We start from the raw sequence: 15,024 nt of genomic DNA, 5'->3' as shown, positions 1-15,024 counted from the left end.
GGGGGGGGCGGGGGCTGGTAGTCAGTGAGGCAGAGCATGTAATACTGAGTAAGATCAGTGAAGTCTGTGCCTTGAACACTCCTTTTTCCTTATCCATATTTGTTCATTTTCACCTGAATTGTAACAGGATCAGTGTATGAGTTCTAGCAGTTGTCCAACATCACCCATCTCCTCTGTGCACCTGTCTGCTGGACGATTAGATTACAGCTTTTTTCCGCTCTGTTGCTTAGTGCATGATAATAGACATTTCATCATCCCATCACATTAAAACATAGGAAGAGATGCGCTGGGCCAGATAATAGGTTCAACCAGCCTAATTCCAACACTGGACAATCCCAAACGCTTAAGGACAGGCAGCAGAAGGAACAGGATGAGTATTCAGCATTGCAGCAAAGTGGTCGTTCTTTCGTCTCTAGAAGCTGGCTGTGGATGGAGTCCATACAGTAGCAGTTATAGAGGGTCACTGTTTTAACAGCCCCCAATGGCTCCAGCCTCCCTCAAGGGCTATGGGGGACCTGTAGCATCACATCCTATAGTGCTGGTGAGTCACCTAAGCTGTGAAGGAGCCCACTTCCCCACTCTGCATTGTGTTCAGACCAGCCCTTTACCCATGTAACATCCCACTCCCGTGGTTAATGCAATATCCTGTCCTCCCCAAAAACTCAGTCCTACTTCAGACAATAGCATGCCAACCTAGGGAAACTGTTCCTATCGGACATGTAGACAGAAGTCTTCACCAGACGAGTGGTTTAGGACTGGAGCATTCATCCAGAGCTCATTCAGAAAGAGACTTTCTCATACAAGTTAAACTGTCCCACAGAGGAAACGGCTCTATCCTCTCACCAGGAATTATGCTGCAGCAGTAGGGGCCGTATAACACACACTGTCCTAGGATATGCCACGAAAAATGATTTCTAGTTTATTTATGGAGGAAATCCTAACTGAGCACTGCTGATGCACCCACTTGGTTGGAGATGTGTCTGAAACCATAATCTCTGGGAAAGGAAGAAGAGAGATGTAAAGCAGGCAGCAGCAGCTTCATTGCTTGGGAGCCTTGGCCCCAAATTGGCAGGGACCTGTGTGGGGACTCAGCAGGGAGCAGCAACCCCCCCGAGAGCAATAAGCTGTTTGAACAGCACACGATGTACTCTGGGTTAGCAGGAGTTTGCATAACCATGCAAAGCCCTCGCGCCTGGGACCTTCTAAAGAAATGCCACATTTATCAGTATCTAAAGCAGAAGAACATCCCACCTACCCTTCCCCAACCCCATAGAACAGTGTCATTAGTGAAGTCATCACGTCATTTGTTTCTTTAAGGGTTAAAAAAATAATCCACAGCCACTGCCAGGAAGAGGCAGGACTAAACAGGCAGCAAAGAGTTAGAGCCAGAACACAGATAGAAAGCTAAATCAATCATCAAAACGGACCGCAGCGAGAGCATATACATACAGAGCAAGAAAGAAAGCGAGAGGCGCTTTGTTTGGGTAGCTGGTGTTCTCTGGACAAGGAGAGAGAAATTTTCCTTTGGGTTTTTAATGCCACTCTAAATATTTATAGCAAGATCGTAGCCAGCTGGTGAGGCAGCAGCGGTGGGGAGCAGGGAAGGGAGGGCACATTTTCCCCAGCACCCCAACATCATCCTCTGGGTTGTCTCTTCACTTAAAGAGAGGGAAAAGGCTGCACATCACCAGGTTTACCCTCAAAGAGTCATCTGCAAGAGTCAAGTCCAGTGGCTTCTGCCCTTCCCCTCCCGCACCTCCTTTGGCCATTATCACACACACACACAGACTGTGCAGGAAGGGAAGATGCCACAACCTCCAAAACGCTGCTCCAGCCCGAATCCACTCTGCCTTTAACGCGGGTCTGGGCCTTCAGGGTTTTGCCCAGCAACATTTCACCATGTTGCTGTGCTGCATTGAAAAGTCCCTGGGAAAGGCCACGCATGGCATGACCTGTGATGCAAAGCTGCTGTTTTTAGAGGAACAGACTTCCCCCATCCCCTCAGCCTGCTGGGCCACGGATGTGGGAGCAGGAACGTATGGAGGACTGCAAACACCAGTGTGGCACGGGAGTTGACATAAGGGCACTGTGGCTCCCAGGGATTTTCGCTCATCTGCCTCGCTGCGACTAGACGCAGACATGACTCACCCGCGAGCTTTGGCTTTGAAAATATGAGAAGGACTTGTGCTTTAACCTTGTGTTTCCCTGTGCTAGCGATGCTCAGAAACAGCCTTTTGGATTCAATCCCAAGGGAGGAATTTCAGCACAGAGGAGGGGCCCAGAACAGTTACCCGGACACGGGCAACCAATGCCATTTCTCTTGAAACACCCAGGAAACTGACACATCGCACTGGACCTGGACCTGCTGAAGACCCCAGCCAGGAGCCAGCTGGGGTTGGGGGGGATCTTCCACTGGCACAAGGTTCTCCACTGATCCCACCCTAGGGACGGATTTAGGCTCCTCATAGCAGATACCTACATGCGAGTGTTAAGTATGGACACCTACCTGTGATTGAGGCAGCTGAGCACCTGAGGAGACCCAGCAGTGCCTGGACGACTGTAGGCTGTTCACCTGCCCAGGTATAGGTGGTACTTACTGGTGACCTGAATAATGCATCAGACTTGGTTGTATTGACTAAACCTCAGTAGCTGCAAAAGGAACTCAGACACCTTGTTCATGTGCAGGCGCCGGCAGTTGGGGACCCCACTGAGGTGTCTGCCCTGGGGAGCTAAGTGCCACCCTGGGACCTGGTTTCCAGCTTGCTGCACTCACTTCAGCAGCCTGCTTCAGTCCTCTCACCCCTAATGCTGAGCTTCCTCAAGCCACCTGCTTGAGAAGTTCTTTGCTGAGGTTTTCAGAGAGCTGGGGTCCTTACAGAAAAGCCACAACCTGATAATTTCTATATGAAATATCAAGCATCATCATAAACATAAACTGCTCCATGGCTGAACTTGACTCTGCTTGGTAGAGGCAGCTGGGCTCTCCCTGCCCACCTTGGGGCAGCCCTGGGCATACAGGACCCAGTGCATCAGCATCTCCCACCAGACTGCAACGGGATGACGCTCCCCAGATCTCCCCATAAGGTGGAGACACGATCCATACCACCGGGATTCCTGGAAGCCCTCCTCTCTCCCTCTTTCTCCATGAAGCTATGGTGACAGTCATTACCTAGCGCAAGGCATTGCAGACTGTTTACAGCCTTCTAGAGTTCCCAGGCACTTTAGGACAGGGTCCTGCTGCTGTTTCCAAATGGACAGCCAGGACTTTTATAAGTGAACTTTCCTCTCTGTGTCTATTTATTAGATGTAAACATTTGCCAGAAAAACACCACTCGGGCATGCTCAGTCCTGGCCAGGTCATTGCAAAAGGGAACGCGGCGTCACATGTGAGAACAGCGAGAAGCCCGTGTCCCTATTCTTAGCGCTGGAATGTATACAATGCCCCACCGCCGCGCCGCTCCTGCGCACAGCTCCCGGGAGCGGCAAAAGTGACTGCAGAGTAAACACGGCCAGAAATCACCCACTATGAATCACTTACCTACTGAAAGAAACGTCCTGTGGGTTTATAGGCTTTTATCCAGGCTCTAGCTATGGAAAATCTCAGCAGAGAATAAACGACAGAAAGTAAGTGCATGCAGTGAAGGACAAGAGAAGGTAAACGCTTCTACCTTACCGTTGCACTGCAGGTTGAGCAGTTAGCCATGACAATAGATACTCATCCTATTGTTCTGCTGGCACTTAATTTAGTCATTGCGTGTCTTGATTAACATAAAAACCCCACAGCTAAGCAGAGTTAATAAATAACTGCTTTAATGAAGATTCCCGTCTCTAGGGTTTCGTTTTCCCTGCTGCAGAGTTCGGCTCTGCCAGATTTACATTCTTTGGGAGTGACTAATTCTAGGGGAAAGAGGCACAAGCTACTAAACTGCTAATACTTAAAAATAGTGAATAAATGTCTAGGCACATTTATTCATTGTGATTAAAACGAATAAACCAATTGCTTCAGCCATCCAGCTTTAATCCCAAATCAGTGAGATAACTTCAGTGCTTTTGTTTCTTGCCAGGGACACAGGCAGCGCTGACCTCAGAGCTGCAACCTAGCTGATAACTTCATGAGAATATTAAAGGGTCTAGTGATCTTTTTGCTTCTTTATGGTTTTCCCACTGTGCTTAACCCATGTTTCGTTTTTATGCATAACAGTGAATGGGTATTTAGAGCAACATCAAAGTCCTGATTTGTTCCCTTGAAGTTGGATATTTCAATAAAAACTGCTAAAAATTTTGAGGTGTTTTTCTGCCAAGTCCTATTTTGCTATGGACGAAGGATCCACTGAGGAGATTCTCTTCAAAGACCAGGACTTCTCCTCTGAACTGTTGAGGCAGCTGAATGCTCTGCGGCAGAGCAGGATGCTGACTGATGTTACCCTCTGCTCTGGGGGCTTTGAAATCCCCTGCCACCGAAACGTGCTGGCTTCCAGCAGTCCATACTTCAAGGCGATGTTCTGTAACAACTTCAGAGAGAGTCGCCAGGCTAAAGTCATCCTGAAGGGCATCAACGCCGAGATTTTGGATCAGATCATCCTTTACATTTACACAGGGGAGATTCTTATATCCGCTGAGAATGTCCTGTGCCTGTTGGAGACAGCCTCCATGCTGCAGTATGCTAAGCTGTTCGAGGCCTGCTCTGCCTACCTGCAGGACAAGCTGACTCCTGACAACTGTCTGAGCATGTTCAGACTAGCAAAAGTCTTGAACTGCCAAAGTCTGACTAAGAAAGCCAAGGCTATGGCCTTGAAATGCTTTCCTGAGGTGGCCTCCTCTGACGACCTGAAGGAGCTTTGTCCATTGGAGCTCATTGATTACCTTGGGGATGATGAGCTCTGCGGAGAGGAGGAGCAGGTCTTTGAGACACTGATGGTCTGGATCCGGCATGACCTCCAGGCAAGACAAGGCTACATCCAAGAGTTGTTCAAGAAGGTCCGGCTTCAGTACGTCCATCCAACTTTTTTCTTCCACTTCATTGCCAATGACTCCCTTGTTCAGTCCTCACCCACTTGCAGGAGCATCCTTGAGTCAGCTTGGAGACATATGTTTTCCTTGTACAGCACCAACGCACCGGACATCAAGCCCATGCTGCATGTCCCTCGCAGGTACTCCAACCAAGAGTTCCTCATCATCATTGGTGGCAGGAAGGACAGCCAGCAGACAACAAGGGAAGTCCTGCTCTATGATGACAAGACAAGCCAATGGCTAAGCCTGGCCAAACTTCCCATGCGCCTGTACAAAGCCTCTGCAGTGAGCTTGCACAGCAATATTTATGTGCTTGGAGGGATGCCTGTTAACAATAAGAAAAGCCCGGTCAGTGGTAATATTTACATTTACTCCCTCAAACTCAACCAGTGGAGGTTGGTTGAGCACATGTTAGTTCCACGTTACTCCCACAGAAGCTTGGCTTATAAAAATTACATTTTATCATTTGGTGGAATTGGCGAAAACCAGGAAATCCTGAATTATGTGGAAAGATACGACAGCGTCTACAACACCAGTGAGAGCATGGCAAACATGCCTGTTGCTGTCCTTCACCCTGCTGTTGCTGCCAAAGATCAGAGGGTCTACCTCTTTGGGGGAGAAGACATTATGCAAAACCCTGTCCGGCTGATCCAGGTAATGGTCAGTCCTGCTTGTCATAGGCAGTTCCAGTTAAGGTATGCAGCAGGTCGTTACCATCGTGAGGAAATCAACCCCCCAGAAACACTTTATTGTGAGTTGCAGCCACAGGCAGGATGAGTTGACACGTGGCTTCAGGGAAGTCTTGTCCACAAGGAGCATTGCAAGCCTCTGAATGTTTTTCAGGCACAAGCCCCAAGACACTTCTTTGGGTGTCAGTCACCTCTGCCACTAGTGGGCAATGGGGCCAGGGCTGCTGCAGGTGATGCTATGACAGGCAGCAGCCAGCCCCACTGCTTGGCTTCATGCCTGTAGCCAATCTCACCTAAATCAGTGCTTTCCACTTGGCAGCTGAGATGGGTCTCAGCCACACATCTGCTCGCTCACAGCAAAACAAAGATCCACGGTTGTTACAGCGATTAGATTCTCACTTATCAAAGGGCCAGGACTTATCCTGACAGTTATTTCATATAAACAGTTGTGTTAAAAATGTGACTCCTGCCACATGTCGCTGGCTCGCTGCCTGCTTTCAGGGCTTACACTCTATTAGGAGGAAAAAATACATGAAATCCTTTCTTATCTGATCTGATGCTTTAGCAACGTTGTAGAGTTACTTTCCCCATGTGGGTTTTTCACTGGTTTAGGTGGTTTAACTAAGAAAGATCATGAAAGTCAGACAGCACATGAGCAATAGTTTTTGGTGGTGATAATGCATCTTGATTATCAGGGGGAAGGAAATATCTATCAGTTAGTAGGGAGATGTCCTGGAGATATTTGCTATATTAAGAAGCAGATGACGTGACATAGAAGTTTGTGTCTCCCAGATATGGGTGACTGAATGATCATCATCTGGCAACAGCTCTTTTTCTCACATAAATTGATGACTTAGATACTACTCTAAGTCTCATTAACAAGTCGCTTTGCCAATCTCAGTGCATACCAGCCACCAGCACAAATATAGCAACTGGGCAAACCCTGTGGCTGCCAGCTGAGCTAGGTGAAGTTGAGGTTTGCTTGCCCAGGAAATCGCTAAGGCAGCAATACACAGAATAACTGGGAAGTTAAGTTAGACACCTTGCACATTGGAAAAGCATTATCAAGGTCTTAGAGTGATTTAATGGCCATGCAAATATTTACAGGTGAGAAGCTTGCATATTGCAGATACACTCTGCCTTCGTGCATGTGCTAGCAACCCTTGAGCCCACAAGCCTGGAAAACTACACCACTTTCCAAGGGGACATATTAGGAAAGGAAGTGGATAAATTCTCGGCTTAAGCCAGGGGATTGCATTAATTAGGACAAAATACAACCCATAAGTTCCTCTGTAATTACAATTGTCAGTTAAAATGCAACATAAACAGCTGTGTGTGTGTCTTCATTTATTTGTCAGGTTTATCATGTCTCCAGGAATACGTGGTTTCGGATGGAAACCAGAGTGGTGAAGAATGTCTGTGCACCAGCTGTCATGATTGGAGACAAGATTATCATCGTAGGTGGTAAGGGCTCTGTTTCACCCTCTCTCCTCTCTCCCTCTGCCCAGCTCCTGCTGGGTCTTGCAGCTTCTCATGGGGTCTCATGGCCATGGAAGTGGGGACAAGTTCTCCACAAGGCATGTTCTTACTCCAAGTGATGGGGAGAAACTGAGGAGAAGCCAATGCAAGTTACTGCTCTGCAGAAGATGGGAAGAAGCCAAGGGCATGGGGGTCCTGCTCCTTCCCTGGTGACTCACAGCCCGGCCCTGCCTCACTGCTCTTCTTGGAAGGGTGGAGAGCACAGTTACCACAAGGCCATGGACAGCTTGTTGTGATGAGTGTGCTGCAGGGCTCTGAGGGGTCAATTAGTCCTGCAGCTGCCTGCCGGGGGTAACTGTGAAATGTCCTGAGAGGGGTGTGAAACACTTGCAGCAGAGGGGAAAGTTCTCAGTGTCTTTTTCAACCTGAGGATCAGCTTCTGCCCGTGGCACTTAGATGAATCGGTGTCATTGGTAGCTCAGCACTCTACCGTCCTTACTGCATCTCCCCTGACCTCAGGCTGGCATGAGGAAGCGTGTGTCAGATTATTTAAGGGAGAATTAGACATAGGGAAGGTTTAGCAGAGCAGAGAACTGAACCCAAATGACACAGGACTCAAACGGGGTGTCATCTCTCAGTGGGAGGCCACTGCTACCCTTTGCAGTGAGAATAAGGGACAGCTGGGTCAAAAGGTCCAAGACTAGCAAGATCCTGTGTGTTAGATTACCCTGACCTCAGACCAGAGTGCCCAAAATACAGTATTTCCAACTCTCTTATCTTCAGATGCATTAATATCAAGAGTATGTATTGACACAAGCCTCCTGCTGCTAAGCTTAAGATCTTGATTTATTTTGTATTTATCTAACAAAAGCCACAGAAATTCATGATAATTTTAAACATCTTTCATTTTGCTTGAAAGTAGAGTGATTCACCATGGTCAGCTTTTATTTACCAAACTCTATGCCAAAACATTGGCCAAACACTCTTAGTTTATCAACAGTAAATCCCACAAAAATAACATTTTGTCTTAAAAACTGCTTTCATCACATTTCAGGTCCTCTTTGAATGACTGGTCACATCATAACAAAGGGAAGTGGGTTGGCCTAAGCAAAAGAGGCCTTGATTTTTTGTTATGGGACATGGCTACAAGTCCCACAAAACATGGGTCAAAGCAGGTTGTTTGCCATGGGCGCTCTTGATTATCTACAGGGATACATGGGCAAGATGCTGGTGGATACCAAGCTTCCACACCCACGTTGCTCCAGGGCAACAGACATGGTACCAGCCCTTACCTCTCAGCAGACGCAAGGTTACCTCACCCCTTGATGGAAGAGCTGTCCATTGGGTCACTGCGGTGGTAGCCAGCATGGATGTGGCATTGAGGGCTTTGAGAGTGGAGCGAGCACCAGTGCACTGCGCTGTTGAGTGCCCAGCTCCATTCAGCAGACAGCTACGACTCCAACCCAACGTGGCATTGTTGCTCCCTTCCCATGTGCCACTGGTTTCTGTATGCTTTAGGAGTCTGTAGAGTGAAAACAAATACTTTGGGATGTTCACCTGCAGAAAACTGTGTTTGACAGGTTGCTTGTCTGATCTGATGGGTTTTATGGTGATTGTTGAACCTTGGCTGCCAAGGTGCTTTGATGAAGACAAACAGGAAGGGAAGACAGACAGACAGGCATTCTTGTGACACATCATCACTTCCCAGCTTAGATATCTTAATTCTGCCAAATTATGTACTAGTGTAAAAGGTTTTATTGAAGACTAGCAGGAAATATATAGTTTCTGGCTATAAGCTCTAATTCACATCTGTCTCTTCCACCTCTGGCATTGCCTTCAGGATACACCCGGAGAATAATTGCTTATGACACAAAAGGCAACAAGTTTGTTAAATGTGCAGACATGAAGGACAGACGAATGCACCATGGGGCCACTGTCATCAAGAACAAGCTGTATGTCACAGGAGGACGATGTCTCACTGCGGACAATGTCATCGAGGACTTGGATTCCTTGGACTGCTATGATCCAGAGACTGACACATGGACACCAAAGGGAAAACTGCCGCACAAACTCTTTGACCATGGGTGCCTTACACTCCAGTGTGTCCCCCGTTCTAACCTTCTCTAAGCAACCTGTGATACTTCCCAGGACACTTTGTGCTTTCCTGCACAGAAAGGACCTGCTTTCCTCTGCAGAGAGCACATGGGGAATCCTCATGGGGTCCCACAAACTCCTGACCTGGAAGGCACTGGTGGCAATTAGTCATTCCCTAAACACTCTGCCAGAAAGGTCATGAGCCTTGTGCTCATGCTGTATTCACCTGACTGGTGCATGTGGTGCTGCTAAATCCAGACCAGGCACCTCACCTAGAATCTCAGCAGAAAACAGGGAAAAGATACTGGGTAAGAACCTGGCACAGGATTTGGCCTCGTGCAGACTTTAAAATGAGAGGTGAATAGGAATGCTGACATCTCCAGTGGAAGTAAGATCTGGGTAACCTGCATTTGCTAGCAAGCAAACTCAGCTGCACGGTGCAGCCCTTTGCTGCTCAGTGCTGACCAAGCCTTCCATTTCCAGTGGTGGGAGCATTTAGAATAGGAAGCCCCAAGCTCTAGTCTTGTATCCAGCCCAGCAGCAGCTGCCTGCATTAGCTACAGTAGTCATCTCCTCAGGAATAAAATATGAATGTTCCTAACATCAAATGAGAAATTAGCAAAAGGCTGATGCTTTGATCTGAATTCTAACACTGTGACAAGATGCAGATTTGACTTTTTGAGCTACTGCTCTTTCAACAGTGCAGGGAAGACTTTTGTTCCAACTCTGAAGGAGCGGGAGAAGGTGGGATGGAAATGAAGATGTTCTGCATCTTCTTTTTCAAGGGATCTTGTTTTGCAGGGATTTTTCTTCTCCTTTTGCATCAAACATAAAAGTGGGGTTAGTTAGGAAGCTTTTCGGCTGATGGAATTCCTGAAAACTGGAGTAGCAGAGAGGACACATAGGGGAAAGGGGATGTAAAAGAGAAGAGGTATTGGGGAGGAACGTTTTCTTTTTCCCTTTCTCCTCTCTCCAAACCGCTGGAAAGCAATGATGAGAGAAAGCCAGTGACAGGAAACCAGCTTTCCAAGAAGAGCAAGCCTAAGTCTGCCACTTGGCAAAGCAGCTCTGGCTCCACCAATATTTTTATGGGGTTCTGCCACTAAGTGCATATTTTTAAAGGGAGGGGATTAATCATCAGATACTGAACAGGCTGCGAACTGCTGTCTGGTCACCAGGCTTGGTAAGATTGCTGAGATAGCAAGGAGCTCTAAAGATTGCACTGATGACCACCATCTGGAGAAAAGATGGCAGAAGTAACACTCTTTTTCCCCCTCATATGTCAAAGATAGTGGGACTTTTCAAAGGGTACAAGTTGGCATGAGGAAACCATGCTCAACCTTCCTCTTCACTGAAGGCTGCACAGCCATGTGGTCACCACCATGTTGCAGGACACCAACTCCAACCACGAAGATCCCCCCCCCAAAAGTGTATCTGGGAGCAGAAGGATGACAGAAATAGTTAATGAAGTGTGGGGCTGGAAGGAAGTGCTGCATATCAACTGCTGGTTTAACAATGCAAAATAAAATGGTTATTATTGTTTATATGAGGTTTGTGTTCAGGAGTCTTCATTGTTCCCTCTGCATTGTTGATAAAGGGAATTGTTTTTGTACCAGTGGTTTTTGCCAGGGTTTCCTTCTAAGGATCTGAGTAAACCTGCAAAATATGAGTGTAAACCCAAACTCATCTCCCAGCTCGGAAGCCTTTGGCTGTGTTTCTTCTCTGTCTTTCAGTCTATATCATCATCCCCTCCCTGTGCAAAGCAAGGCTAAACCATGGCACTTGCCAGATTGGATGGAGCAGTGATTCATTCTGCTTCCTCACAGACCAGCTCTGGCTTTCTGGAGAAAGAAGCCTTGTCATGGCCAATTATGGAAAGTCTGCCCTGGGGAGATGTTTATTCCTAACCCTGCAGTGCTGCCTTCCCAAACTCCTTCCTGTTGTGACCCCACTCAGCTCCAAAACTCCAGGAGACGCCAGTTGCTGCCATGCATTTTAGCTGACACAGATTCCTGCCAGGCTCGTGACTGTACCCAGAACTGAGAGAAAAGAGCTGACTTGGGGCTGTAACACCATGTTTGCAAACTACTGCCACAGTCATTGGTTTATGCTTGGAAGCAAACAGATTTTTTTAATTCCCATATCATATAACTAGTGATTTTCTCAGCATTCATGCTCCAACCAAATAGTACCTTGCACAGCTGTAGCTGGACAGAAAATGGGGAGCACAAAGAGAGGCACAGTTGAAACAGCGCTGAGTAAAGCATTCTTCCCCTGGCCCTCGGGGAACCCTCATGTCACCCCCAAGTCATTGAAGATGCCAAGGGCTATGGCCAGCTCTGCTTTGGCTGCAACCCTGTGCTCCTTCCCTTCTCAAACTCCTTGCCTCGTGCCCATAATTCAAAGAATTTGGGTTCACGGGGCAGTAAATACAAAGCCTGGTTTCTGACAGACTTCTGCCCCTTGGTCAATCTGATGCAAACTATAACCAAAGCTTTTGGGCACCTTTGCAAAAAGGGTTGAAAGCAGGGAACAGTGTTGAGCCTTACCGAGGCAGATGAGGGCTGGCAGGGTCACTTTGGTCACAGTGATGCAGCTTCAGGGCAGGCGATATGCAGGCCTGGGACAGACACTATGGAGAGAAGGGATGCTGCCTCCCTAATCAGGTGCTGGCCACCACCCAGCCCACCTAGAGCAATACCTATTACCACCCCAAGTGTTTTGCAGTTGTCATATCTAGTGGTGTTACAGGTAAAAGCACTTCTATCAAAGGCTGACCAAGGTACCCCTTTCTCCACTGTCAGTAGGGGACTTTCCTGAGCAGGATCTGCAAGGCCACCACTACCTGGAACATTTTCTGAGTCACCACATGCTTTTCCAGATGTCTCATCATCCTAATATTCAAGCTTTGGATTTCACAGATACAATGGCAGCCCCATGAAGAGGTGGGAATTTGTTGCACTTTATTTAATAACCCTGGAGACCAGGGACAAGAGGGGTTTAAGAAAGGGTCATTGATTTGGGGGTCACCTTTTAGAAAGGCTGAGCACCTGCTGCTGTTTTTTTTTCACATCAGGGAGTGCTGTGAAGGATCATCACTTCTAAGGTCTTGTTCTTGGGTGTCCCAAGACAGTCACTGCATCATGGAAAGCACAGGACCACATGGCTGCAAGCAGCCTGCCCCATGGGACAGCATGTCACCCTCACGGCAAGTACTTGTCCAACACATTGAAAATCTCCCGTGAGATTTTCACTTTGTTCCATCCCTAAGTAACCCACGTGAGTGCCTTATTAACCTCACAGGTTTTAATACCATCTATCCTAAATCTTCCTTGCTGTACCTTCTGCCATCCCCACAGAGATAAGAGGCAAACAATTACACTTGTTTGATACCATATATTTTTTTACATTTTTAAAGTTTATTGGGATGTTTTGAATTCTGTAGACTAAACAAACCCAGCCCTTTCAATATTTCCTCATAAGTCATGTTTTCTAGACCTCTGATCATTTTTGTTGCTTTCCTCTGGACAATTTCCAGTTTGTCTGTTTTGGTTTTAGTTTATTTAAGTGCAGGGCCATGGCTCAGCCTCACAGTGCTGAGAAGGGCAAGAAACCCCTTCTGCATCTTACCTACAGCACTTCTGGTCTCACAACCCAGAAGGACTTCTGGTTTTCACAGCAGATTACTGCCGTGGGTTCCACTGTGCTCGTGATTAACAAATGCTTGCAAGTTTGGGCAGGGTCACATGGAAAGACTGCAGGAGATCCAGGATCTCCCAGGGTTATTCCATAACTCTATCTTTGCTTCAGCTCACCAGGATCCTGAACCAGATCCCACCGAAAACAATAAGTCTCTCCATGGGCTTCAGCAAGGGGCTTTGGAGCAGGTCCTAATTGTTGTGTTCTCAGCTGGGTTCTTCACTAATTCTATTAATTTTAACAGCAAATATTTAATGTTTGAGTCATTTTTTATAATGGGGAAAGTTTCATGCAAAAAAAAGAAAAGAAAAGGAGGACATTGCTTTTTCTTTTTAACTTTCTTCCACTTCCCCCAGTGCAAACTCAGAGCTGATTTTAACAGCAAATATTTAATGTTTGAGTCATTTTTTATAATGGGGAAAGTTTCATGCAAAAAAAAGAAAAGAAAAGGAGGACATTGCTTTTTCTTTTTAACTTTCTTCCACTTCCCCCAGTGCAATCCTGCTGCACAGGCAGCCCATGGTGGCAGGCAGCTCTGCTTTGATCTCAGCAAAGAACTCGGTAGGTTAAGCCTGTGTTTTTTCACTGGAACCATTTATCAAACAATACAGTCCTCTCCGAGGGCAGCCTTCTTCTTGTGCAGTAACATGTTTATAATTACAATGCATTTCCTGCTTCTTCTTGATTAAACACACCTGACAAAGTAGGGAAGATGTCAATGCATAAACAAACGAGCACCGTGAGTTCATCGCTTTGTCAGTCCCTTTTCTTTCCAAACGCCAAGGAGTTCACTGCAGGGTGAATCCTCTACTTGAGAAGGAAACAATGGGGAGAGTATATATGAATAGTGTACAGGGTAATTTATCCCCGGCATTGCTCCTTAGCCTGACCTGAGAGACATTAATAATTGAGAGCAGCAAAACCAATCCCTTCTTAAAAACATAAACATCTATACTATTTTCCAGCTGCTTGAAAGCTCCCACACAAAGTTAAAAAGTCATATTCTCCGTGGCACAAATGGGCATGGATTCCTTGGTGCAGTCTAAAGGAGCCAAGACCTGCTCATTAGTGAAGTGCTAACAGTGATTGCAGCAGCTATTTTGGATGAATTTGCCCAGGGTCCAAACAGGGCATGGTGCCTATGGACAAACCGGTGTCTCAGGCTGCCGTTGCAATCGAGTGAAAAGGGCTTCTCCAGGTTTGTGCTGGAGCACTGAGAGACTGATCTGGCCCCTTGTGTTTATTGAAGTTTCCAAAATAGTAGCAGAGTATTGAGGAGCCCAACTGCTCTGTCACTCGGCACAGCACCCACCGGCACCAGCTGCCGCTTGTCACTTCTCTCCCTGGGGCGCTTGCTTTGCCTGCGCTTCTTCCGTGTTGCAAGAACCCCTTCTGAGAAGAGCAAGGAGCAACGTGTCTCTTGCAGCCCTGGGCTCTTCGTTGGCTGCTTTAAACACAAGGCGTCCCCACAGCTGTTGGAGATGTTTGGCTTTAGAGTGTGGTGAGACAGGGAGTAAAATACTGCTGCAGGCGGGAAAAGCTGGCAGAATCTGGTCCACTTCTTCATCTGGCCAGGAAGAGGTCTATAAACCATCCTCCTGTATCTAATCCTCCCATGTCTGGTCCTCTGAGTTGTGTTTCTCAATCAACCTGTGTATTCTGATGAATAAGCCGTGTCCCACCACCCCTCCCTACAGCAGGCAAGCTAGGACAAGGCCAAAGGCATGGCCCCTTCCTCAGCTCCTTCAGTGCCACAGCTGTAATGACATCCCCTGAGCTTTGCCCTGGTCTTCCAAGGTTTCTCCCTGCTCTTGGATACCTTCTGAGGCCAAACAACTGGGCAGATGTGCTCTGCAGGTGCCCTGTGCCCATGTTAGGAGGTGGACGGGAAATGACACCAAGGACTCTCAAGTCCAAATTTTCAAGCTGATGGGGTGCTCCTGGTGTAGCAAATCAGCCAAAACCAATCTGAGCCTTAGAGCAGAGCCCTGACACCTCTCCATGAGAGCCGGGTCACTGCAGGGGAACATGTCCAGCCCGGAGGACAAACTGC

General features: G+C 47.3%; 1 protein-coding gene across 1 annotated transcript; it reads left to right on the top strand.

The window, feature by feature from the left end:
* The first annotated feature begins 4,314 nt into the window (after window positions 1-4,314).
* KLHL38 (kelch-like family member 38) lies at window positions 4,315-9,305 on the top strand. The gene is made up of 3 exons (XM_010009983.1): window positions 4,315-5,664; window positions 7,058-7,163; window positions 9,019-9,305. The coding sequence occupies exons 1-3, from the start codon at window positions 4,315-4,317 to the stop codon at window positions 9,303-9,305; spliced, it is 1,743 nt and encodes a 580-aa protein (XP_010008285.1).
* The last annotated feature ends 5,719 nt before the right edge of the window (window positions 9,306-15,024 follow it).

This window comes from Nestor notabilis, unplaced genomic scaffold (genome assembly GCF_000696875.1).
Source record: "Nestor notabilis isolate BGI_N333 unplaced genomic scaffold, ASM69687v1 scaffold17022, whole genome shotgun sequence".
Classification (NCBI taxonomy): domain Eukaryota; kingdom Metazoa; phylum Chordata; class Aves; order Psittaciformes; family Psittacidae; genus Nestor; species Nestor notabilis.
The sequence above is the reverse complement of the archived record's forward strand: the minus strand, read 5'-3'. Positions and strand labels throughout refer to the sequence as shown.